Source organism: Sipha flava, unplaced genomic scaffold (genome assembly GCF_003268045.1).
Source record: "Sipha flava isolate LNK unplaced genomic scaffold, YSA_version1 77_pilon_pilon, whole genome shotgun sequence".
Classification (NCBI taxonomy): domain Eukaryota; kingdom Metazoa; phylum Arthropoda; class Insecta; order Hemiptera; family Aphididae; genus Sipha; species Sipha flava.
In genome coordinates this window covers 227,464-253,444 of record NW_020273617.1, presented here as the reverse complement: position 1 = coordinate 253,444, position 25,981 = coordinate 227,464, and the positions used below count along the sequence as shown (strand labels likewise).

At 40.3% G+C, this 25,981-nt stretch overlaps 1 protein-coding gene across 4 annotated transcripts in view; it reads right to left on the bottom strand.

Annotated features, from left to right (window-relative positions):
• LOC112692834 (sterile alpha and TIR motif-containing protein 1) overlaps positions 1–25,975 on the bottom strand; it is a 51,946-nt gene extending 25,971 nt beyond the window's left edge. For all 4 annotated transcript variants that reach the window (XR_003149437.1, XM_025567635.1, XM_025567636.1 and 1 more), the window contains exons 1-3: positions 25,571–25,975; positions 5,931–6,098; positions 2,024–2,644 (exon numbers count right to left, since the gene is read on the bottom strand). Coding sequence is in view for 3 of the 4 variants with exons in the window: in XM_025567635.1 (XP_025423420.1) it covers positions 2,024–2,644; positions 5,931–6,098; positions 25,571–25,675 (894 nt within the window). In the remaining variant the exon portion in view is untranslated. The remainder of the gene's footprint in view (positions 1–2,023; positions 2,645–5,930; positions 6,099–25,570) is intronic.
• Positions 25,976–25,981: the final 6 nt, after the last annotated feature.

The following is a 25,981-nucleotide window of genomic DNA, read 5'->3' as shown; positions in this document are numbered from 1 at the left end:
GCTAATAGGGGCCTTTAGACGAACATTTTTTCGTGGGCGATCGGAATGGTGCGCCGTACGTGTAGTGAATCCCGTAGGACTGGCGTGTGACGCGCCAAGAGTGCGCTTGAAAATATATGACATGCGCCAGTCCCAAGTTCTTTCCTTTCGTACTGAAATTCACAATAAAGCGTGTCCGTGAAAATGCAATAACCGTCTCCGTTCCTGCACGATTCGCGTGGCGTGTGAAGTCTTGCAAAAACCAACATTCCGACGGTTTTCTTTTAACCGTGTTTTTATTTTTGTTCTGTTAACTTACGTTTCGAAATGTATTATTTATTAATTTATAATTATTTATTTATTTATTATTGATTAATAAATTTGATAATAATATAATGTACAAAATAAAACAAAAAAAATTGGCTACTGCATGCGCGACAATGCACGTGTTGACACAAAACAAAAGGAAAAAAATATCAAAATGAGTGAAAGATTGGCATAGATACTACTTGTAGCAGTGATCGGAGTGCACCGTTGTGAGATTCGTTTTTACTTTGAAGTTTGATGAAAACGTTTAAACAATGTTCAAATTAAAAAAAAAAAAAAAAACAAATCGGTATTGCGTCTATGGGTATATTATGTTTAAATCGGTTAAGTAAAAAATAAAAACGCTCAAAATAGGTTAAAACTTAAAAATTAAATAAGGAAAAATCCAGTGACGGTATATTATGTAGCACAACGCACTGACCAACTCAACGAATCCCACGTTGACCTTATCACTTGTGTATACGGTTTCTATGTGAGTTCAAAGATTGCAACCTATAGCACAACTGCACAACAATACAACATCGTTTTTGCTTGATCGTCGGTAAAAATAACCGTATGCACAATGTGTTTATCAAAACCATGGATAAACCACCGAGATACGGAATGTCTTAAGTCGCAATCATAATGTTGCAGTTTTTCATAAACATACGAGAGTATTGAGGAAAAACAAATCACGAATTCAGGAATTTTTTTTTTTTTGCAGATACTTTTATTTAAAAATGCGACGGAATTAAAGGGAAAAATATATGTTACTGAAAATAACGTTGTTTTTCACTGAATCGTAAGATTTCACAGTTCAAACGATGTGTTTTCGCAAACGATTATCGACTCGGAGAAATTACGATAGAACTATCGAGGTATTTTTGCATAATCATAAAATATCGAATTGTTCAAGTTTTTTTTTTAAAAAAAACCCCACTAATTATAAGGTCAGCACTGTACGGATAACGAAAATACAGACTTCATTTATCGTTCCGCGGAAATAGCACAATAAATACGCTTCGGGACGTTTTTTCCCAAGTTACAGAAACCATTCCTCCTACTACTTGTTCGCTGACTACCTATTAGTCTACCTTTAAGTTTATAAAATTTAAGTTTTCTCACTGGTTAAAATGTTGTTGTTGGGTTCGTTATTTCGTTGATCAATGCAAATACGTTAGCCACCGTTTTCAAAGCTACCGATGGTTCCGTACATTTGGAGTCGAACAAACACATATTTACATACGCGTCCACAAGACAGCCCATAAGTTCTTTGAAGTCTAATCGTATATTTTTTATCGACTAATATTTTAACATTACTTTCTAAATATTATTGTGTTCACTTGCTTTCGATTTATCACGATTAAATGACGATTGGTCATCTTGACTGGACAACAACAGTCGACAAAACAGGAATGTTTACCAAAACCGGACCAGATAAAATCATACGCCGGATCGGTCCGACGTTTATGCTTTTCGGGCTGTTTTTCCTGAGCGCGGACGAAAAACGCAGCAACGATCTGCGCAACGGCCACACCGGACACCGGGTAAACGGTATATATTCACGTGCGATAACGGCCGCGTAACAGTTACTATACGATGTGGTAAGGCCTTCTTAGGCTATACAAGGGCCCGTGGGCACCTGGAGCTTAGGGGTGTTTTTAGTAAACCAAAAAAATGCCAGTAAAAACATCGAAATAGGGTAAAGATGGGACTGCGACGCAGGGTCTGACCTTACCTGTAGTGTGTCGGTGCCGCGTTCGACCATCGTCCCGGTCAGCTTGGCCCGGATCATCGCGTTGGCCGCGTGCAATTTGCGCACGTCCGCGTGGTGCAACGACTGCAGCACGTCCTGCGTCGTATCGGACACGGTGCTGCTGTTGGACGACGACGACGACGACAACGCCTCGTACTCCTCCTTGACCAGCTTGGACGACGCGGTGGACACACGACGCTCGGCCGCGCCGTACTTAGTCTGACCGTTGGTCTGCGGCAGCAGTCTGACCGGCGTCGGACGGGTCGCTGCGGACGTCTGGAGCAGTGGCGACGCTTTGGATATGAGCACAGGCGGCGATTCGGGGAACGTGACCAGCGGATCGGACGGATGGTCCGCTCCGGCCGGGCAGTGGCGATCGGTCACATCACCGGCCTGCAGCTGCACCCGTCGTTCCAGCAGCTCTGACGACGAGTTCTGCAGTTCGGACGACAGCGAAGACGAGGACGACGTGGTGGTCGTCTCGGACACTTGATGGACCACGTGCTGCGACGACGATGACTCCATCAACCGCGAGCACGAGGACGACTGGAGCGACGACGAGGACGACTGCTGCTCCTGTTGCTGCTGCTGCAACGACGAGGCCTTTGGAAAACAGAGCAAATCAGTTTTTCGTTTCCGTACGGGTACAAATGCGCGATCCCTGCAAGGTGGGAAGACTCGCTAGCAAACCTAGCAAACTTGGAAAAAAACGCTTTTTAACCGATCAAAATTTGATGATACGATATTTTTTTTATTTACTTTTAATTTATATTTATTAGTTATTATTACGGTGTTAATTTTAAACTTTGAAAATTTGTTTTTCTCGCTATATGACTGGTGAATCCATCGATAATTTCTGCATACGACATTTTTTTATTTAAATGCCCTTGTGCTATTTTCATAATTTCATCGCAAGTAGTGTGTACAATTAGACAACATTTCAAGCATTTGAAAAAGTACAATGGAAAATTTTCGATTTTACTGTTGGATAAAAATATAAATTTTGCACAATGTTGCGACCCTTTGCGATTCGAGCCCTTGGCATGAGCACAGTTCCCTTGCCACGCCACAACATCGGAACGATCGAGATCGTCGCGGTTGCTGTCGACGAGTTTTGAGACCGGACACTGCAAGTATTCGGACAAACGAGCGCGCGATATGTGCGTTCCAAAAGTCTACGAAAGAGTTTTATCTTGTGAACACGGACGATCGAATGCTGTCCCGTTTTCGTGGTCCGATGACACTCGAAAGCCACCGGTTTTTTTTTTTTCTAATATAGCTACACGTGAAACCGTAAAACCGACAAGGTTGGAAAAGATATAATATCACTATTGTGACAATCAAATAAAAAAACAAAAAATTGTATTCGCTTTTCTCGTGTTTTCAATTCGTTCATTGAAACGCAGCAAGTATGAGATATCGAAAAACAAATGGATAACGTTCTACTGCATGTTCGCAACGCACGCGAAAGACATCTGAACAGCCGTTTGTGCGGCAATAATGTATGTTACCTATGCGACGGCATTCGCTGTAGCCGAAACGTATTGGAAGTCGATTAAACGAAACGGTAACGGATCCGAACGGTTAGAAAACGATCTGTAAAACCACTTTTTTCGCATAAAACTGACAGATCGAAAGGTTTGGTGTCCAACAGAAGTCTAACGGACCTGATGGTTCCGATGTGCTTTCCAGGAGCGAATACAGGCCCTAGGAGCTGCGGCCCCCTCCCAAGCTTGTACCGTGTTTATAAAAAAATTTATATTGTTAAAATAACATAAAATGCATATTATAATATGTACAATCATACGACACGCACTAGTAAGTAGATAGAGCCATAGAGGTATGACGGTTGAAAGGAGTTTCTCCACACTTCGGAGACTAAGAACCTGGCTTCGTTCAATGATGACTGAAGATAGACTATAAGCATTATGTTTAATTAATATATATCATAAAGTAGATATTCTAGATCAAACAGATCATATCATTGATGTTTTTGCCAATTTTAAAAACAGACGACTTAAATTTGTGTTGTAAAAATTGTTGTTTTCTTTTTCTTGTAAGATTTTGTAAAATTATAACTTGCCTCCTCCCCCCCCCTAACCAAGGCTCTGGAGCCGTCTCTGGTGCCTTTGATACACCGGCCATAGGTTCGCTGTAGTGTACACCGGAAAAATATAAAACACGATGATTCCTTGCCGTCGATAAATTATTATAACGACAAGTCGCGTGTTGAGACGTGTTGTTTTAACGTTAATCCGTATAGAACAGCGTGAACGAGGAAACAGAGAAACGTTTTTGATTATTATACCAATACATCAAACGTTGCGTTATTTCCATGATATTTTTCTCGAATTTCCGGATCGTCGAAGGATCGTGTGATTTGCATATTATTCGAATAACGTAGAACGTCATATTTGTTCTTCCACGTTCGATTATAAATAATCATCCAAACTCTTGGCGTCGCTACGTACGTACGTTCCCGTACACCGCATTAGAAAGGAAAACGTTTAATGTCGTAAATAAAATACACGGACAGACCGGTTGTGGATCGAAAAACACGAACCACTATCGTATTAATAATATCGCCGGTTTCGATGTGGGCATATTTATTTTTTCCTACGTGACTGTTGGGTTCCCAATAATTTCGATGTTTACGTTCGTCACGAGCGGACTCGGGGCGTGTGGGCCTACTGCATAACCGTGCGCAGTCGTTGTGTTCGATTTTTTTTTTTTTTCTTTCGGTTGCGCAACGTTTTGCGCGCGCGAACCACTGCGTTACGGTCGCCGGCTCCGACGACGTTCGCGCAGGATCACACGGTAACCGATACGGCCATTGTCATCGTCGTTGTTTTTATTGCGATTTGCGTTCGGACGTGTGCGCGCGTACGTGTCATGTGACCTCGTCGTCGGCGGCACGGCGTTGTACGGATAATATTCGTTAATATCCCGACGTGAAGAAAAAAAGAAAAAAAAAAAAAAACAATAACAACAACAAAAAACGTAGAGGAAAAAAAAAAAAACCTACATAAATCGTATTATTTCGTTAGCGCACCATAAGGAACGCGTGTCGAAGTGAACCGTACTTGGTTGCACGGCAGAAGCGTCGTATCGAAATTGTGCAACGACGACGATGATGACGAATAGCGTTCGAAAAAATAATGAAATAAAAAAATCCTTGCGCCGCGCCGCGTGTTCACGTATTCTCGGAAGTCCTTGGTGCGGTTCGTCGCGATCACCATCAAACACTCTGTACACCAACACCGACGGTTGATCGGCGGACGTGACAAAAGCAAAAGTGTTTTTGCGTCCCGCGGTACGCGTGGGACACAACAGTCGGCGCACGTGGACGCGCGGTCTCTTCCAGGCGCGTTTATTTATACGCGGAAACGTCGCGCGAGGGGGAGGCGTAGGCGGTTAACGCGCGTTTTCGTCGAATCCGTCGCACACCCACTGCTGCACGTTGGCACCGATGCACTCGGACGCGGACTACCGAAAAAGGAATTCGTCGTCAACTCTTTCGGTACGACGGGGACGCGATTGTTCTTCCAACGGAGCGGCGTTGGATGCGCGATTTCAACGCGGAAATACCGAGCGGGCACGTCCTGTTCTCGAAATGGGTTTTCGAAAGAAGAATCCCTTCTTGCCGGGCGGATGCCGGTTTACACACGGATTCGGACGGACCGGGTCGCGCAATATTTATCTTTCTACTGGTTTTTTTTTTTTTTTTTTTCAACTTAAAACAATGACAGAGCTCTGCAAGCACACGCCGGCGGACGACAAATCGCAACGAGCCGCGTGCGCGCACCTGAGCGCATATGATCATCAAACGATCGAGCGTTGGCAATGGTTAGTAATAAAAACGCGAAGAACACGTGCCGCAGCGACTTACCATGTGATTGCCGGTGGTGGTGCCGGCGGTCATCATTGAGGTCGTTGCTGCCATGGCCGCGGAAGGACCGATGGATCCGACGCTATTCTTTTTCTGGAAATTCTCGATCACCGAGCTCATATCGTGGTGCAGGTCCGAATCGTCCGCGTCTTGCAGAAACCCCGAAATCTGCGAAATGAAAAAAAAAAATAATAATAATTAAAAATACATTAAAACAACCATTAACATAGTGCGTATGGCCCTGTGTTTCATAACTACGGGCTGCGAAAAGTGCGTTTCGTGATAATCGAAGGGCAACGGAGTCGGCGGTGAAATCGCCAAAAACCGAAATGTTCACAGATCGAGGAAAACCGTATCACGTCTTATTAATATTTTGTTAAACGTTAAACGCGGAACGGTTGACGGCGCAAGAATAAATATACTTTTAATTAAACCCGAAATGAGTTGGTATACCATGAATGATCATTAAAGACGCGTTTTGTTTTAAAACGGAATGCGGTCCTGCACCGATTGACGTGGAAAATCCTGCGTTTCGGTTTGAACACGGCGAAAGAGCGTTATACAAAAAAGATCAATCACACGTTCTGATTGCTCAATAAGACAATTTTTTCGAAACAGAAACAATCGATTTTAAACGTATTTTACGCCGAATCAGGTGTGTATAAGTCCAGTTCACAAGGAGAGGGTCGAGGGATTCACTATAAACGCACATCGACCACTCTTATGGTTTATTTATCCTTCACTTTTCCCCCCTTGATAATAGCGTATCGGAACGAACGTCGGATTTCCATTAACAGCGACGCATTGGTTGATGAATGTCGGCGGTGGTCTCTCTAACGCACGCATCTTGTTCGGACGATAACAATCATAATAATTTACTTTCGCGCAAAGTATACTCCTTATGCAAATATCGTCGTAGCATGCTGCCACAAACCGTCCGTACGTACACGGCAAACGTTATCGGTGTTGTGTTTCGATCGAGGTACTTAGATGATCGTCGGTCGGCAAAGTTCGTTCTTTGCGCGCGGGGGCGCTTTGTACACAAAACGCAATAACCGCAAAACGGCCACGGCCAGCCGTTCATGCATCATAACCGTGCGCTGTGCGACGTTCGATTCATTACACCCGAAGAAATACAACCGTGCGCTGTCGTTTTTTTTTTTTTTTTTTCACGCAGTCGAATTTTTAACGAACATCGATAACATGGAGTTGGCCGAATACGTGTCGTCGCGAACCTCTGAGCAGAACGCAGCATTCGCGCTAGCACACGCGAAACATTTTGCGAACCGTCCGAACAGATATTCGGGTCCATTGTTTGCGCGCTTTCAAGTCGCCCCGCGTGTCTTTTGTTGGGGCGAACGGATTTCGATTTGTGTCCGTACGTTCTCGCCGGCCAAGACTAAGGGACTTCGCGGACGGCGCTTGGGCCAGGACTTTCATCCGGCAACAGCAGTGCGCTGGTACGTAACGTTTTCAATGCTTCAGCGGAAACCGAACAGACGGAGGTCACGGGACCGTAGCTCGTTAATTATTAATAGTTTATACGCACGGCATCCAAGTGTTCCGTCAATTGGATCACGTAATAATAAAAAAAAAAAAAAAAACCGAACGTTTCGACGGAGGTCCAAATTGTTCGAATTGTGCAATTACACGGCCGTTTATGAGTGTCGGCGACGTCCGGTGAGTTTCCGTCGGACCCGCGGGACGACGAACAGACTTTGAACGGGGACGAAACCGCGGTGAGGCGCATATCAGTTATGATGCGCGAGTCTAATGACTCGTGAGAGAAAAAAAAAGTAAAAGTTTAAAGCATTGAGACGCGTGCGAGTTTTTATTTTTAGGATCCGACGACAGTGTCTGACAATGTTATTTATCAATGCGAATGTCAAAATAACGCGGACACGCGGCTAGACATTAATTTTTAGGCTAATACGTCTAGATGTTGTTATGTTTATCAATCCGGACCACTGCGGTCAGTAAACGGTTAATGCACACACGTTTTTTCGAGTACCGTGCTTATCGGAAAATGTCTCTCCGAGTGGTACGGAGCAAAATAAAATCGTAATATTTTTCGGTACCGATAGCGCATAAATCGGTCGGAATTATTAAAAAAAAAAAAAAAAAAACAACCAGATAACATTATATTATTCGGAAACTTTTATTATGTCCATTGGGATTACATCATTCTAGGATTTTTATTTTTCTGAATGAAGCGTCAAAATTCTTTAATACGTGCGTTGTTACATAATATCAAGTAACCTACCCGGTTAAATATAGTTACACTTTACCGGTTACACTTAAATAGGTTTAAATTACAAAACAGAGTTTGCCCAAACCGGTAATGATGTAATCATGGAAGTTTAAAACGTGCACCAAAAATAACATAACGTACCAACGACGTGAACTCCGATGACCGTGAAATAATAATTGTTAAAATATACAAAAAAAAACGTTAGACCACAGGTGATCCGGTGTAATTTTTAGAATTTATTCATTCGTACGCGGCGTTGTGCTACGAGCGAACCCATTAGTTGCCAGGAGATGATGTTATATCACAGGTTATTTTTAGAAATCGGTGTACCTTGATTTATTTATCACACGTGGAATTTAAACCCGAGATATTTTTTTTTTAATTTTTTTTTTCTCTCCGCTCCTAATGCGATTAGACGTCGTCGTCGTACGTGTTTGGTTCTCGTATATTTTTAAACCGGAAACCTGGGGCGCCACAGCTTTCCGTGCACGCGACTGGAACGTGGATTAAGTGCAGTCTACACGTGGTTTTTACTTTCCCGCCCCCTTACATCCTGAACGGGTATTCTAAGTTTTTAGAAGCAAACATCTCAATCTCATGTCATTTTTATAGAAATAATGCAATCGAAAAAACCGTTCACCCTTCCAATGGTGCACATTCATTCTTACCGACATAGGTCGAACATATTATATTAATACCGACCAACCACCCATTACCCATAAACATTAGCAAAGCAACTCCAATAAAGGTAATTTCGGAGACAAGGGGTCAGTCGACTGACCCCCTTGACCCATTAAGTGTACGCCATTACACCCTTCGAACTACCGTGAAGTGCGCGTGAATATTCAAAACTAATCGAGTGGCGAAGTGTAGCTACCGGGACCGGAACCGCGTACGACCTAAGCGCCATCTCGACAATGTGCGCATACCTCAGGGACAGTAAAACAGATAGCACTGTTTATATTCGTGGGGATGATGGCTAGAGGGAGAGTTACCTACCCTGCGCCACGCCGTTGAACCACCTTCGATTCGTCGTCGCGCACGCTTGATGATTTCTACCAGAATTAATATTTATTCACGACCACGATACAATACGTACAACAAAATAATAATAATAATAATAATAATTCCGGCCGGTTTCTGCAACAATAATAACAAATTCCTATTGATAAAACGGACGACCGAGTAGAACAATCGTTAGTCGACGGTTCGACTGCTGTTGCTGCTATCTCACGGTTATTTCCGTAAACTCTAATTGAAAACGCGATTATTACCCACTGTCATCGATCGCAGCATATCGCTGAGAGTCATAATTATGGTCAGGTACGAGTAAAGTTACATGATGTAACGTCGGCAATTGTATAATTTATCATCGGTTCAAAACGTATAAGACTTGCCGCGAAATAATGTTTACGAGTACACGAGTTAATTTATTTTCCCATGATTTTTTTAACACATCGCTTTACAGAACTTTATTCGCTATCGCAACCTAACTTTAGTCGAACTTTTAACTTTTTTCTAACACGTGTGACCGCGGTACGCGCTCGTGACTGTATGGACGCGGAAGCCGGAAATCCGTCGCGTGTAGCGCTCACCGATGGTCGTCGTGTATTTTCTTTTACCACTCGCGAGCCACTGCCATTACCGTTCTCGGCCCCGGTTAAAAATAGACACGAAACCCATAGGTGGCCGTCATGTTTTCCGAAACGCGCGTTCGAGTTAAGTTGCACGAACACTCCGTTGTACATCGGCTGACGTGATTTAACCCATTGGTTGTCGAAGCGCCGATCAAGAATCGAAAACTACACGGGCACCCGTCGTCGGAATCAAATACTGATTCAACACGCGTTCAAGGTGTTGCGAGATGCGCGTTCGGTTTTCCCGAACGACTGTACACGATTCGACGATACCCGTGCGCGATCTACTTAGTCGACCGAGTAAAATGCAAAAATCGGGAGCGTCCAGATCCATCACGGTTTCCGATTGTTCCGAATTCCACCCAGAACGTGTACGACCGTTTGGCGGCCAATGTCCCCCCCCCCCCCCCCGGCCGACCGAGATTCGTCGGTCCGGCGAAACGTGTATACCCGAAATATCAGCGATCGCATCGCGTAATTAATAATTATTATTATTTTGATGTGCATTAAAATTATTAAAAAATCATATGAAAACGTTTATTTTGCGATTGAACTATCGAATCGGCCGGTAACGTTCCTGCACCGGTAACCACCGCGGTAAACGTTTTCCCGCGCGCGGCCGCGATCTTCGCGCGACCGTCGTAAACACGTCGGATGTTTGGCCACGTCGGTCGTGCACTGCACTATTGTTGCACGCGCGCGTAAGGCGACTGCGGAAGGTCATGTTGCTGTCGCGTACACGGACGCCTACACGCGTGTGTGTATACAAACGTGTTCACGACGTACCGGTCCGAAGAGGCCCCCGAAGACGACGGGTTGGTGGTGAAACGTTCTAGGTGATGAAAACATAAGACTAAGGACGTATCGCCGTGTAGGGCGCATGTAAACACCACTACGAGTACCTTTTTTTTTTTTTTTACTATAAACTCCCCCAGAAAAAAAAACAGGTAAATTGGGTTCGTGTAAACTCCACCAGTGAAGAAAATCATGCAGTAGCATAAAATTAATATGATAGATTATTAAAAAGAAAAAAATTATACTATAATATCATATCAAATCGTTCAAATTAAATATTTAAATCGTAGTAAAAGAACAATCATAATTTACAATCGTTATAGCTAATAACATAAAATCATACTTTTAAAAGCAATAATAAAAAATCGTCCACATTAAATATTTTAATCACAGTAAAAAAAAAAAAAAAATCATAATAAATAATCGTTATACCTAATAATCCGAAAATATATAGTTATGTCATGTATGTAAACTAAAATGATGTGATATAATTTGTAAATATTCTATAGTCTTTTTCTAAATAGTCTTGTACTACTACATTAATGTATCTATTTATAGCGTCCTGTAATAATGTCATTTTTCTTTTTTTATTTCGAATTTTTTAACTTATTTACTTGAGATACACCATTTAGTTTTATATAAGAATGGGTTTGAAATTCGATAAGAACTTTATTAAAAATATGAATATTTGGTTGATTTTTATAAAATGAATTTCTTAGATTCACAGGCAAAAAACAAAAAAAAAACAGCTGGAGTTTACATATATCTATTACGGGTAAGAAAAAAAAAACTGGCGGAGTTTACATTATTCTTTTTATCGCTTTTTTATTTTAACCGATATTTTGGCGGAGTTTACAATCGCCCGCCGTGTACTATTACATCGATAATTGTCAGGTTAGTTATTCTAAGAATTTTTACCAATGAAACATTTTGTTTTACGAAATTTATTTGGATTATAATACTTACACCTAACCTCCCCAAATAACAAATTGTACATTGATATTTTAGAATTTTGACTATCACGTGGTTAAATATTAAAGAAAAAATACGGATCATTTCCGTTACACGTATACCACTATTTAAATTTAAATTTCGAAGATTAATCAATCATCGAAACAGCGAAGATTGTACATAATTATTACTTATCAGTTACAAGGTTGGGTTTATAAATCACACAAATTTACAAATCCTCAGTAGAAATTCAATCGTTCTATAAGGAAAACTATACTTTTGTAAGGTGCTGCCCATATTCATAAAGTCAACTGCCCTTTCGATTTTTCCTACTACCCAATTCGGATCGTACTGCCCGTTAGAATGAGACCTGGTGTTTGCACTGTTAAAATAATGATACCATTATTGTTTCGAAAGCACGCCGTTGCCCCGTGCCGATGGGTAACGATGTATTCTTAAGACGACGATGTGGTTCAAACGGATCATTTCGCGGAGACGATGACGCACGTGGGCCGAAGTCACCGAGGGGTAGGTTGCGCGCACGCACGACGTTCGGCTCCTCCCCAAACTCGAAATCAGCCCCCAACCACAACCCGATATCACGGCTCCTCCCTCGGTGCCGCCGTGCGCTCGTCACGACGAGAATGTAAAAAAAACGAACATATGCACTACACGATAATCACGGTCGGCGGCAATCGACCACAGCTCATGACCGACGAAAAACCTGCACGTCATCTCGAAGCTTTTACTTAGCGCGTTTTCGACGTCGCACAGTTTTAACGATGAAAACGTTATTGAGTGCTTGAATACGTGATGAAATCGAGCGACAGTCGTAGTCGCGTTCACCGTTCATCCGTGTCGTATAGGAAAATAGCGAACGAACCGTATTCCGATTCGCAGCGCTTTTACGCGTCGCACTCGGTACACAGCGTTTAATTAATGTCGCGTCGAAGTGAAAAATAAAAACAGTTGCGACGAATCCAAAACCAACGACCAAAAGAAAAAAAAAAAAAGAATCGTTTTCAAATAAATAACAACACACGTTTCATAAAATAATGTTTGGGAAATCGGACTTCTACAAAACAAACGTCCGGTATGTTTTGTTTTCGCGCAGAACCGATGCGGATCGCAGTGTTGAAATGTCGCCAAATCCCGGACAGGAACACGAAAACAAAACACTAATAGATTTTCGGCGTTCAAAACCAATATACCGGTATTCTACGTCTTCCATCGCCATGGTGAGTGATAAGGGGGGATTACATAAAATGTTTTATAGAAATGCTTAGCGTCATCGTGATAGCGATTGACATTTTACATTTTATGTGTCACGACATTCATGTTGCGCTACAACGCACAGATTGTAGAATTATCTTGCTGGGAAATAAAAAATAAATATATATATACCTAATACTTAAATGTAAAATAATAAGTTCACTCGTCGCGAAATTAGTTTTTGCGATTATTAATGAACACGTGTATATGCTGCGAAATTTCCGTGGTGATTTTTTTCAATAACTACGTCTAACCTAACCTAACCTAACCTAACCGCAATACCGCAGACGGTACGGCACGTGGTCGGTCGCAGTTTATTCAATACGAACGACACCCGCACGACGTTCATACGTCGGAAATCGTTTTTGAGATTCACAACGTCGTCGTTCGGCGTATTTACCGTGTACGCGATCATTGCCAATCGCACGTGACCCAGGCGCCGTGATTATTTTTAAATTTACGCGGCACATACATTTATCCTTTCGCGCGTCCGCAAGACTGACGGGTGACGGGAAACGCCCACCACCCTTCTGATCCATTTTAAACGATACATTAGAACGTTGTTTAACGAACCCTATCGGCGCACGGTTTCCGTGCCGCAATCGAAAGCAATGCCGAGAGCCCCGCGGCTAAACGGACGCTTTTGAAATTTAAAACTGCGGAAACGCTGTGCATGACCGCGGAATATTACTGCACTACTGCGACGGAACATAAAAAGAGATTTGGAACAGTTTCAACGATGCAGTTGTCCGCGGCAATCTTTACCGGGTTTCCGCCGTCGTAGGAATAGATACGAATCTCGCCAGAGAATGTTGATTCCGCCGCACAACCGAATGCATTCTTCGGTCGTCCGTCTAAACGCTCAGAGTTCCGAACGGTTCCGTTCGTACGGAAGTATAAAAAATAGATGTAGTAACCGTCGGATCTTTAACGTTTACCGTCGACGATTTATCGAGTACTATTACTCTCGTGGCTAAAAACGTGATCTCCCCGGTTTTCAAACAATTACGTTTAAAGAACATTAAATAAATTTCAAATAAATGTTGAATACTGCGCATGACAATGTACATTTTCCGTTGCGGTTACAATATTTCATGTCGACAAACCCATGTTGCGTCCAGTACGAATTTCCCGTCATGTCACAAACGGTTTTACGATGTCGACGAAAATGTGAAATATCTTCAAGTTATTATTCATCCACAGCTCTGATCAGCGTTTAACCATCCAATCGAATTGCATTATATATTATTACAAGCTCAGGCACCTGGACTCGCGAGGGAAATATTTTACTAATTTTGATTAGAACACTATTACTGTTTTCGTGGCAAAAAAAAAATGTACGTTGAAAAAAACACATGATATTCTAGTGAAATTCTTTTTTATAATATTCTCTTACATATACCTCAACGGATTATGGTTAACTCAACAAAATTTTAATATATCGTAGGTATTTCGTAGTGTATAAAATGTATTTAATTTTATGTAAATTATCTACTAAAATGTAACTCTCTGATCCATCACAAGCTACGCTTTCGGGAGTAAGTAATGAAAATAAATAAAAATCAAAACCCAAAAAATGAAAAATGCATACACCCAGTCTACAGTCCAAAAATATTTCGACCATTAAAAATGCGATTTTTAAAATATTATTTCTTAATACATACATAGTAATAATACCGTTTTCTCAACATTTCAAATGAGTCTGTACACTAATTTTTATTGTACGTTGACTATGAGGGATATTTCAACTATATATATTTACATTAAACTAGTCTAAACAGATATTTATTGTACAATAAGGACTATATTTTATCGTCATTTTCCGCGTTGTTTAATTGACAGAACAGACAAATATCAATGATAAATAGCTCTTAAATTTATTTTTCCAACCAATTATTTTCAATTTAAAAATTGATTACTATCTATTGTTTCGTGAATGAAATGTTTTTCTGGATACTAATATTGTGTCTTATCAATGAAAATAGAATACTTTTAATCGATTTGTTTATTCTTTTATTCAAGCAGTTACTGTTTTACATAATTTTATTTTGATTTTAGATTTTCTAAAGCTTCTAGTAAAAACTATTAAGCTCGATAATTACATTAATAAAAACAATTAATTAAATAATAATACTAAAAATTAATAATATCACAATAATAAAAATATATAAGTAATAAGAGATTAACGAAGTCTCATGAATGAAAGAAATAATAAGAACAATTGCTGGTTTCGAATTAGAATTTAGAATGTCGAAGATATTAAATGAGATATCGAAAGAATTTAAAAAGTTAAATAGGATATTATTTTCAATATATATGGAGAGACAATCATAGAGAATATGGGATGTATAACAGAGTTTTGTATAATTTATTATTTAAAATGTGATTCTTGGAAAATTAAACTATATTTTTCTCCTATCGAAACGTATTATAAAATAACAAGCATGTATTTATGTAAGCCTACATACCTATAATAATTATGCGTGGTATATATATGATTACCGTGCACGTTTACTAACGTCTGTACGGTAAAAGTAATTTTTATCTTTAATTTAAAGGTAAGATAAACACCTGATGTTTGTACACATTTTGTTTTGTCTGCCTAATGTTATCCAATACCGAGAACATTTATTTGTCTACAATCCAAAAGTCTGAATGTCAATGGGAGTATCGTAAAACGTTTTTTAAAATATTTTTGTGTCGAGAAATTATCATAAGGTTCTCGTCGAGACACGACGGACACATAGTGAGTATTATTAGGTTCAGGGAGGACACAGCGGATCGAGCGCATACAATGTGAGGTATTATCTCGCGCGCCTAGACCGCGAACAATACCAGACGATGGACTTGTTCTCACGTTAACGAACGGAGTTTTTACCGTGCGGAAAAGGAAATTATTGCGACGTATCTGTCTAGTCGCACGTGCGTCATTGTGGATTTATGTACGTCGAAAGCAACAAAAACAAAATATACGCAACACTTAACAGAGAAACCCGTTACGTATAAATGTAATAATATACATGTGTACGCGAATTGGATAAATCGAACTCTCCGTTTTAATCGGTCCAGTGACATAAATCATTGAACAACGCGTGGCGGTTACCGTTCGGTAGTGAAGTAGTTTTATTAAACGAAATCGATTCCCTTGTTCTCGCACGAATTTCAAATAAACTGTACGTTAAGATTCGTATCGTCAATAGCCGCGCATATTGCACGGAATAAAATTCAGTATATTTATCATCGTCTCGTTGCCGCGTTAATAGCGTGAAATCGATTTCTGACGACAAGAAAATCGGCGACGAATCTTTCGTTTTTGGCAATACAAACGACTGTCGAAGAACACTACTACTCGACAGGGTACGTGAATTCACTTTTGAGCTGTTGCCGTTGGCTGGTCAAACCTAAACGACCGATAGGTTTCGACATTTTTAATTTACCTTTTTGCAGTAAAGAAATCGCTCGAGTCAACCAACAACATTCGTTCGGTGTTACAGCATTGTTGCCGAGCTTCCTCTTAATCTGTTTTCGTCAACTGTTGTCATAAGGAGATCGAAATAAAACTGGCTCGATTACTTCATTCGAAAATGTGATCGAACAATACGTTCGTCGACTCTCGCTGCGGCCTTCGGGTAAGATCTGCACGTATCCGACGGCCGGTTACGTTTCGCCGTCCGAGTCGTTCCAACCCATAGGAATGGTCCTATTTCGCTTACCGAACATTATTGGCAAAATTCTACGAAAACATGTGTTTAGTGGAAGCGAAATCCGTGAGAGGTCATATGCAGCAAATGCCGGATTTGTTATACGCAATCCACGCGAATCACCGTCGACATCCCGACGACAATCGATACGTACATAATATAATAAGCTATTAACGTTTTTTAATACATTTTTAATCTATAACACGAACAATATTTTAAGAAAACGTATTTGATATTATTAATACGATCGTTCTAAGAAAATTACTAAAACTAAAATTATTAAATTTAACAAAAACCAACCTATTCGTAGTGTTCTGTATACCATCAATGAATGAAATAAATGAGCAGAAAAAATGCAAATTTCTATAATTTTTTTATAAAGAAAAATTTATATTTTGATAATAAATAAAAAAAATGTAAGAATAAAAGATAGATAGACGTACAAGTATACTATTATACTAAAATAGTGCAATTAAAATAGCCCGAGTCAAGTTGTTTTGTTGCGATTCCTTATGAGTTTCAAAAATAGATTTATCTTAATCTTTATTGTTTTTGTTAAATTGAATTTTTTTTTTTAACTATTTCGTCTTGTTTTTTATTGAACGTTGAACGAAAGAGTCGACTAATATAAATTAAAAACAAGTCATGAGAAATGTATAATAGTTTAATTAAACTACGAGTATTTTTTCGATTTAAACATAATTGTTATCACACTAAAGTATTAATTTGATAAATAAGCTATATAAGTGTCTAAATGTATAAATATACAAGTTCATACAAAATATAAATATAAAAGATGATAAATCTCTCCAATCTCGAGAAAAAAATGTTTGTCGAATATTATGAACATTTCCGAACCACAAGGAAGTCACTATAGTGATTGTTGCAATAATCTCTACAATACCTTTAATAATATAATAGATTAAGTACACTTCCCACTCTAGAAATTATTCAATATATATACATATATTTCAAATATCAATTATGTTAATGTACTTACAATTTATCTTTAATAAGTACTGTCACAGTATAGGCGCACAATTTAATGATTATAATAATAATTAACAACAAAATAACAATCAAACAATCATTAGACATGCTATATCTACTATGTAGATTCTACATTGTCTTCGCTTGGAAAATAAAAATCCATTCATAATGGGTTTAATTGTTGAAACGTGTTTAATCATATATTATATATTTTAATATACATATGTCTTAGCCACGAATTAAAATCTATCAGATTACTTGACGTCAATGATTATTTTTCGTATAAATTATATTCTTATTATTGTGTTAAGCTTTATCTAGCAACCACATAGCTGTTGACACATGCTAAACCGCAGCATATTACATACTTACCGCTCATAAAATCAATGTCAAAGCAGTTCAATGAAAACAAATTGGACTCTACTGTGAACATTATTATAATCCTAGTTGATTATTTTAATTCTCAAGCGTTTCGTCTATTTCCGTTTACATAATATTCTATTTTTAAGATTATTTTTTTTTAACCTTCAACAATTATACATCTCGAATCGAAATAATTATGTTTTGTTGACCACATAGAAGTACATTATGATAAAAACCAATAGATATCTACAGTAAGTAATATTGCACATTTCTTGTAGCCATCGCGGTGCGTTCCCGCTTTACGTTTACTATTCGTTATCGTCGACAGTTAGTCAACAATAACAATTGTCATGCATCAATATGTGTGCTTTTAAGGTTTACACTCGAGTCGGCAATAACGTTTCGAAACCGAGATTTCGGAGAGGATCCGAATTGATGATCGTTGTAAATAGTTGAGAGGTTTCGGCTAAGAGCGGGCGGAACGGAACGAAAACGAGATGGACGATGGTATAAGGCTTACGTAAAAAACATCGTTTCGAAAGAGAGAACAATACCAGTGACCGTCGATACGAAATATTTACATGGAAATTTGCCCAAAGAAAGTTCGATAGAGAGAATCAATATTTTTGTCGTGTCTTGACAACGACGCGAGAACGCGAAATCGACAAATCGACGGGTGTACGAGATGGCGGCGAGATGTCCTTTCATCGGCCGAACGACTCCACGCATATCGGTGACGATAATTTCCGACGGCGAACGATATGATTTCGGTCTCGACCGAATACAATGGGCTGCCGGTCAGTTGTTCCGACCTTGGGTCTAACTAGGTCGCCAAGAATTCGATTCTTGTGCGGTGTTCGTTTTGTGTGACGACTGTTAGCGAAAACAAAAATAATCGACCGTCTTGCATCCAAATGACACTTATTCTCCGAGGTCGTCGTTCGGTTGACTCAAGACGTGTGCGGTCGAGCATCCGGGAAAACATTGCCCGAAAGTTTTCGCGAGAAACGTGCGAAACGTTAGTGCTACTGTTCCCGTTACGATGTGTTGCGGGTAACGCGTTGTTTCTAAACAGGGTTTACTCGCGGAGATACGAGAAATGAGCGCACAGCCTCGCGAGGGCGACGAAAAAACCGCGATTCAACACGAGACCGCGAACGGTTGTTGTCATCGTGTATTTTAATGGGGTAGCAAAACTACATTATGCGTGAAAATAAAAGCAATAAAACACGACAGTAACTATAACGCGTTCGTATACGTTACGAACAATGTTGTGCAACGCGGGAAAAAAAAAAACGTAAACATTGTACGTGCGATGTGTATAATTGATCGTTGCTGTCGGAGGCAGTGTTTTTATTTATTTATTCATTTTTTTTTTTTTTTTTTTTTTTGTTAATTTGACTTTCATAAAATACATCAAAATATTTACGTACGCGCATAAAAAAAATAGCGTTCGAGCGGTTGATAGTGTCTGGCTACTATTTATGTCTTATTCAGTTCTCAACATTTTTGCCGCGTGAATATAAATCATGTGTACAACAACAGAAACACAGTTATTAAAACGTAAACCAAATATTACCTACGTTTGTAATGAAGGCGAACACACAAGTGTATTTATCGTCTTAGATGCCATTCGAACGTGCGTCGCATACATTTTTTTAACGCAGTTTTCTATCAGATCTATTAAAGCATCGAGTATTTAGACCAACGCAGCGTCGATTTTACGATAACTACTCTAACACCACTACCAATGTAATGTAACATCGTGGTATCGGAACACGAACACACTGCGGCGATTCAGATACGTATGATTCATAACTCAATTGTTTTTTTTTTTTATATCATAATCAACTTACAGTACCGAGTAAAGCACCGGAGAAACGATTAGTTAACGTACCGACCGAGTCCGATCGATTCCGAATCGTGGTTGTTATTCAGCTGATTTGCAACGCCGATGAAAACATTTAAAACACGTTTTCTATGTGCAGAATACTGCACCACTGATCGCAGTTCAGGGTGCTGACTTCAAATTAAAAATATTTAATTGTTAAACGTTATCACTTGCGCAATTTGGCGCCACAATGCAATTTGGTGATCCGTATACGATTTCGCACCGTGTACAATGTTCGTATACCCGTACAATTTCAGTGGCGTACCCATGGGCCATGTAACCTAACCGTGGTACCTATATACCTATCGGTGAATGATATTATTGACAGATTATTTGAGACGAAAAACCGGAAAATAGACTTTTAACATTACATATTAAATTAAATTTTAAAAAATTCAAAATATGAACAACTCGGCAAACGTATAGGCTAACACGAACCGAGTTAAATAGAAACGTCTTATTTTGTGTGTTTGAGTGTTATATTTCACCGACGTAAAATAAGACATTGGTTTGGCTCGATAGCCCGTTAAAAGTATCATTGAAGTCGCGAGACGTTATCTTTATTTTAAGAAATCTCCTATTTTAAGAGCGGGTCCGAAATATATTTCTTTTCCCTCCGCCAGGCACGTCGCTGTAAAATTCGAACGCATTCGCAAGACGGGGAAACAATTCGGTTCACACGCGGTTCGTATGCATTCATGGTGTTTTAATACGCGGCACGAGTCGCAAAAATGTGCGCGTAATCAGAAAACCGCGACAGGTCTGCCCCCCGAACGTCGGACGTACACCGCGTAATATTATCGTATTATAATTGATTTTTTTTTTTTTTGTTCCGATCAATTTATTGCTGCGCACCGGATTCCATCGCGCCGTGTATCATTGTATCGAACTATTATCATTATAATTATTATTTAATGAACAGCCGAAACTCCGTTCAACGAAACTCTCAACGTACAACGAATTTCTTAACGACACTACTTATATAATAAAAAAAAAAAAAAAAAAAACGATTTTATATCATTACTCTGCAATACATTTCAAACCACTGCAATTAATTGAGTACTTACTCGTCAGAATCTTGGATTACTATATTAAACAAGTTATGCGATACGGTCACACTTCGTAATCGTAACAACTACGAATTGTTCAACGTGCTGCTAGGTAACATTGTTTATCGCGTACGTTACCGTACAATATTATCATTGAAAATAATTTGTACATAATTGTTTTACGTTAAGTATTAAAATGGGTTTATTAAATCGAGTTTACCGAGTACCGCACTACTTTGTCGCAAGTTATTTTTCTTTTTTCATTCACCTAGTGCAACGTTTTAGACGTTATTTCGTGTGCATAGGACCGCGGTGCATTTACCGAACCGTCCCCCGATTTATTGCCGCGGTCATCGTTTTTTAGTTTTTTATTTATTTATTTATTTTTTTTTTTTTTTTTCGTTAAATTTATTTCACGACAATTACCACGCGCGCGAATACTTGCGTTTATGATTTATCGCGGTCGTTACTCGTTGCGTAATCACGGAAGCCGTTCGTGCACGGTAACTGTTTCCTAACACGGAACGCGTCACACCAAAAGCCATTTGTCCGTTTTCCCACATGTTTTAGCATCAACGTGAACATCGGACACGTCTTCAACGCAAAACGCAATATACGCCGCAACGATAAAACATGGGAGCGGGGGACCTTCGGTATGTAGATTTTACGCGGCAATCATAATATCGTCTTCGAGAACAACGGGTGGAAAACGAGTCGAACGCGACAGGTTTGTTAGAAACGTTTTGTTGCAATAACACACGTATTGATCTGTCGATTCGCGATAATTTATTTCATTTTATAATCGTGCCGTCAAAACACTGTTCGATGTTGAAATTCGTATGTTAATAGATTTTTAGTTTTTACACACAAGCAATAAAACGATTGCGTGTAACGAATACAACGCTTTAATACTTGTACATGTCTTTGATCCGTGTAGTTGTGTTAAACATGACTATTATTTCGCAATCGTTTTCCGAACGGAACCTTGCAAAGTCTGGATTTTATTTTTTTTATCTTAAATTCTTTAATTCACGTAATTATTCTATTGTTATTCAAAGTACAGTAACGTAAGATATACGGTTGATAACGATATGCGATTGGGCTGCAAATGGTATTCGGTTCGATTTCAAGGTATTTCATGTCTAGTAGTTATTCGTCAAACCGATTTCAAAAGACCCATCGTATAGGTTACAGATACAACGACTGCGCAACACAAAACATCTGGTTATAATGCATTTAAACTTAGGTTTAACGTACGACGGAGAATACGGTGAAACTCCGAATTAACTACCAAAGTACAGCTGATGAGGTAAAATCATTATCATGATGATTTCAAAGAGCTCAGTTATTTATTTTGTTTATCAATCGTGAGAAATAAATAATAATATTATTATACCCTGGTAGTCGTAAGAAACGATTATAAATCATCAATCGTACCGAAACTCAATAGGTAAGCACCTATTACGAACGGTATTTGCCTGTTTTATAATTTATTTGTTTACACGTTTAGTTCGGTAGCAAATTTAACACGAGCGTCTTTCGCTATCTCGTTATACCGTTTTATAAATAGTTATACCTACCGAAGCTACATAAAGTACCACTCACATTTTGACCTACTGAAATTCCGACAGCATTTACGTTTAATATTCGTACCTCATATCATCGAGCAGATATGTTTATTTTTCGCGAAAAAAAAAACACCATTCCGGAATTAATGATCGATCGCGAAATGCAACGAAACGGTATCGAAAACATCGTTCAAGAACGTTATCACTTTTCGTTGCCAAAAACGGTATAAACAGCATGTAAACGAAACACGTAGTGCATGTAAAAACAAGACGGCACCGTCGATCGCATTAAACGTACTGCATCATCGGCAAAACGTGATAACGAAACAATGTTTGTTTTTTTTTTTTTTTTTTTTTTATTAATAGCTTCTAGTGTAAAAATACGATATCTCAACAATTACAAATATTAATATATAGACTCGGATTTTAAAGCACAATAAATAACAAATATCACTAAATTGTCTTAAAAAAGCAAAAATAAACCAAATTTATTTTTAAAAAAAGCATGACCAAATGAAAAAAATTAACATGAATTAGTTATAAAACTGAATAAAATATATAAATTAAATTAAAAAAATAATTAATTACAATGTGTTTCGTAAGATTTATTATCTGATAGAATGTTTTTATACATAGAAAACGAAAGCTTTACATTCACTTATGTTATCGGTACACACTTCATGGTGGGTTTAATTTAAATCTAACCTATGATAATTAATTTTGTTTGATTAAATGCTACCAGTATACTATTAATGTCTAGTAATTGTTTCCAGTCTTTGTTTTTCGCAGGAACACGATTTATTTTACCCGAAATTGCAGTTGCAATATCTCTTCAACATATTTTCTGTATCTAAGACAATATTTATACATTTTGTCAAAGATGATCTAACCGTCTGCAGATCGATAATCTATGCGTTTGATAAATTTCAAGCCGAAAACAATAATAATAATCCCATACGACCTAAACGTCCGTATTTCGGGTTTTCACATTTGTTATTAATTAAATAAAAAAAAAAAAAAAAAAAAAAACTACTGTAGTACAAAAAAGCGTTTACACAAAGAAAAGCCGAAAAAAGCAAAAATAAATCGGTTTGCCCGGAAACGTAAAGACGTGGAAACGAATTAATATTCAAATAAATTAGAGTTCTATCTCGGGTAACGGAAAAAGAAGCATTGGCTTTCGAAAATCCGAGCCCTGTTGATATGCATAAGTATTCCATAAACGAAACGGTTGTCGTCGTATCGCGCGCGCAACGCGTACGGATCGCGGGCGACAAACGGTCGCCGCGTCGGCCGGAAACGCGGTTGCAACCGTGGATCGTAAAAAGTACGAACAGCAGCGCGTACAGCATCCTAGTGGCGGCGGACGGTCGGTGAGGAGAGGCGCGCAGCACAAAGACGTCGGTCGCGGTCGTCCGGTTTTAAACGCGCGCGCTCACGGAAATTTATTAAAAACGTACGTACACCTATGATATGCGGTTTGCATCCGCCCACGGATTCCGGTCAGGCCCGGCCCGTAACATAATATGCAAATGAACACGACGAATCGCTCGCGTATATACCTATATAATCGAGTCTCTCTCACTCTCTCTCTCTCTCTTCGTCTCCGTTCGTTTGCGAAATCAAACACGAAACGCTTTTGTGTTCGCTCGGCGCGCACTACGACGACGACGACGACGTGTATTCCGCGCCCGTGCGATCATATCGACGCGGCCGACTGTGCGCGCGTTTTCTCGGAGACTTTTGTCTGCGACGCGCGCGCGCGCGGGCAACGTGCCCGAAACGTTGACGTAGCGGTCGGAATCTCAAGGATTCTCGAGTCCGACCGTCAGTGGAATTTTTTTCGACCGCCACAGGTAACGGTGACGGCGACGCGACCGGGGGTAATAGGTTGACGTCGGATCGCGTTTTCGTTTTACGATCCGGCCGAGATCTGCGGTTCGTTTCCACCACGAGCTAACTCAGCGCGCGCGGTTGGTTCGCTCCGAGAAGTAGTGCGCGGGCGCGCGTTATAAATAAAGACACATCTGTTGCCGCGCGTCTGCAGGCGGTTTCTTTGTCGGAGCCGCGGTCGCCGAACTTAAATGAAACTGAATAAACTAAAACTTAACCGTTGTTTTTATTTCGTCGTCGAAACGAAACCGATTGTCCGCTGTGACGCGGTAGTACCTACAAACGAGCGCGCAACGGCACCGCGCGAACGTTTAACGGTGTGTTTTGATTGTATCCGAACGGCGGTACACGTTCAAGGTCTCGGCCGCGCGATAAGTTGAAAACTTCGTGTGACGTCGTGGACCGTAGTAGACGACGGTACGAAAACATCGCCGGCCGGAACGAGTACAGAAACGGAACGCGCAGAAAACGCGTGGACCAGTTTTTTCGCGGCTCGCGCTACGCCCGAAAAAACTAGTTGTGCCAGAAACATAATGTAATAATAAGCGACTTGTGGACATGGCGACTCGTAAACAACGCGTTGTAAAACGACTGTCGGTCTCCGAGTACGATTTTTTTCAATCGTTATTTATTCGCGTGAGAGAGAGAGAGAGAGAGAGAGAGAGAGTAAAGCGTCTAATTTTTTATTAGACTTTATCCTATATTTATATTAGATTAGCTTTGGAAACGCGAGTCGCTTCGTACGCGTAACAAGTTCGAAAACAACAACATCGGTTCGATAAGGTGAGCTACGGTGTTGATTTAGGAACACTTAATATGAATCGACGTACGATCGGTGTACGTGAAAGATCGACGGTCGGCGAGAACCATGGTAGCGTGACAACCCGTCGACCAGCATGCGACGCGGTTTGAACTGTTCCGTTACAGTCATTCCGATAAGGTCGATAGGAAAACACGGTGCCGAGTCCGTTCGCGGACAGCGGTAATTAAACGATTTGTCACGTGCCAACAAACCCGATTGTTAAACGCGTGCCGCTGCACAAACGTGCCCGCGGGAGATGCATCAATTTTTCTGCTCCGTGATATCTTCCCTTTTTTTTCGGCACCCGCAAAGCACATAAAAAAAATTCGTTTTCCGTTCCACGGAGAGTGGTACAAATCTACGAGATCCCGGAACTCCCGGGAGGTGTTACGTTTTTTTTTTTCCCCCCCCCCCCCGTCCCGTAAAAATCGTCGGGTTTAAAAATCAAAAACAAACAAATATTTGCGCAACACCGACCTTTTTGTGAGCGAACATTCCTCTCGGCCGGTTGAGGGCCGGCTGCGACGGCATGGCCACGGGCGCTTGAGGCGGCTGACCGAAAGTCCGAGTTCTCGCGTACATGAACGCGGTAGCGGTCGCGCGGTGAGGCGGGGGAGGAGGAGGGAGGGTTTGCAAACAACGTGGAGAACACCGAGGGGTCCGACAACAACGTTCGTCGGCCGACTCGTGATGTGAAAAAAAAAAAAAACGAAACGTAAACAACGGACGGGAAAGCCGAAAAAAACGGTGAGACGACGGCGGAAACGAACGATGCGCGCGAGACAACGAACGAGCACGCGCGCGGTCGACGTGTCGAGAACACACCCGTACGACGTACGCCTAGTGCACCGCGGACGCGTTTCCGTGCGACTGCGACGGGACGACTGC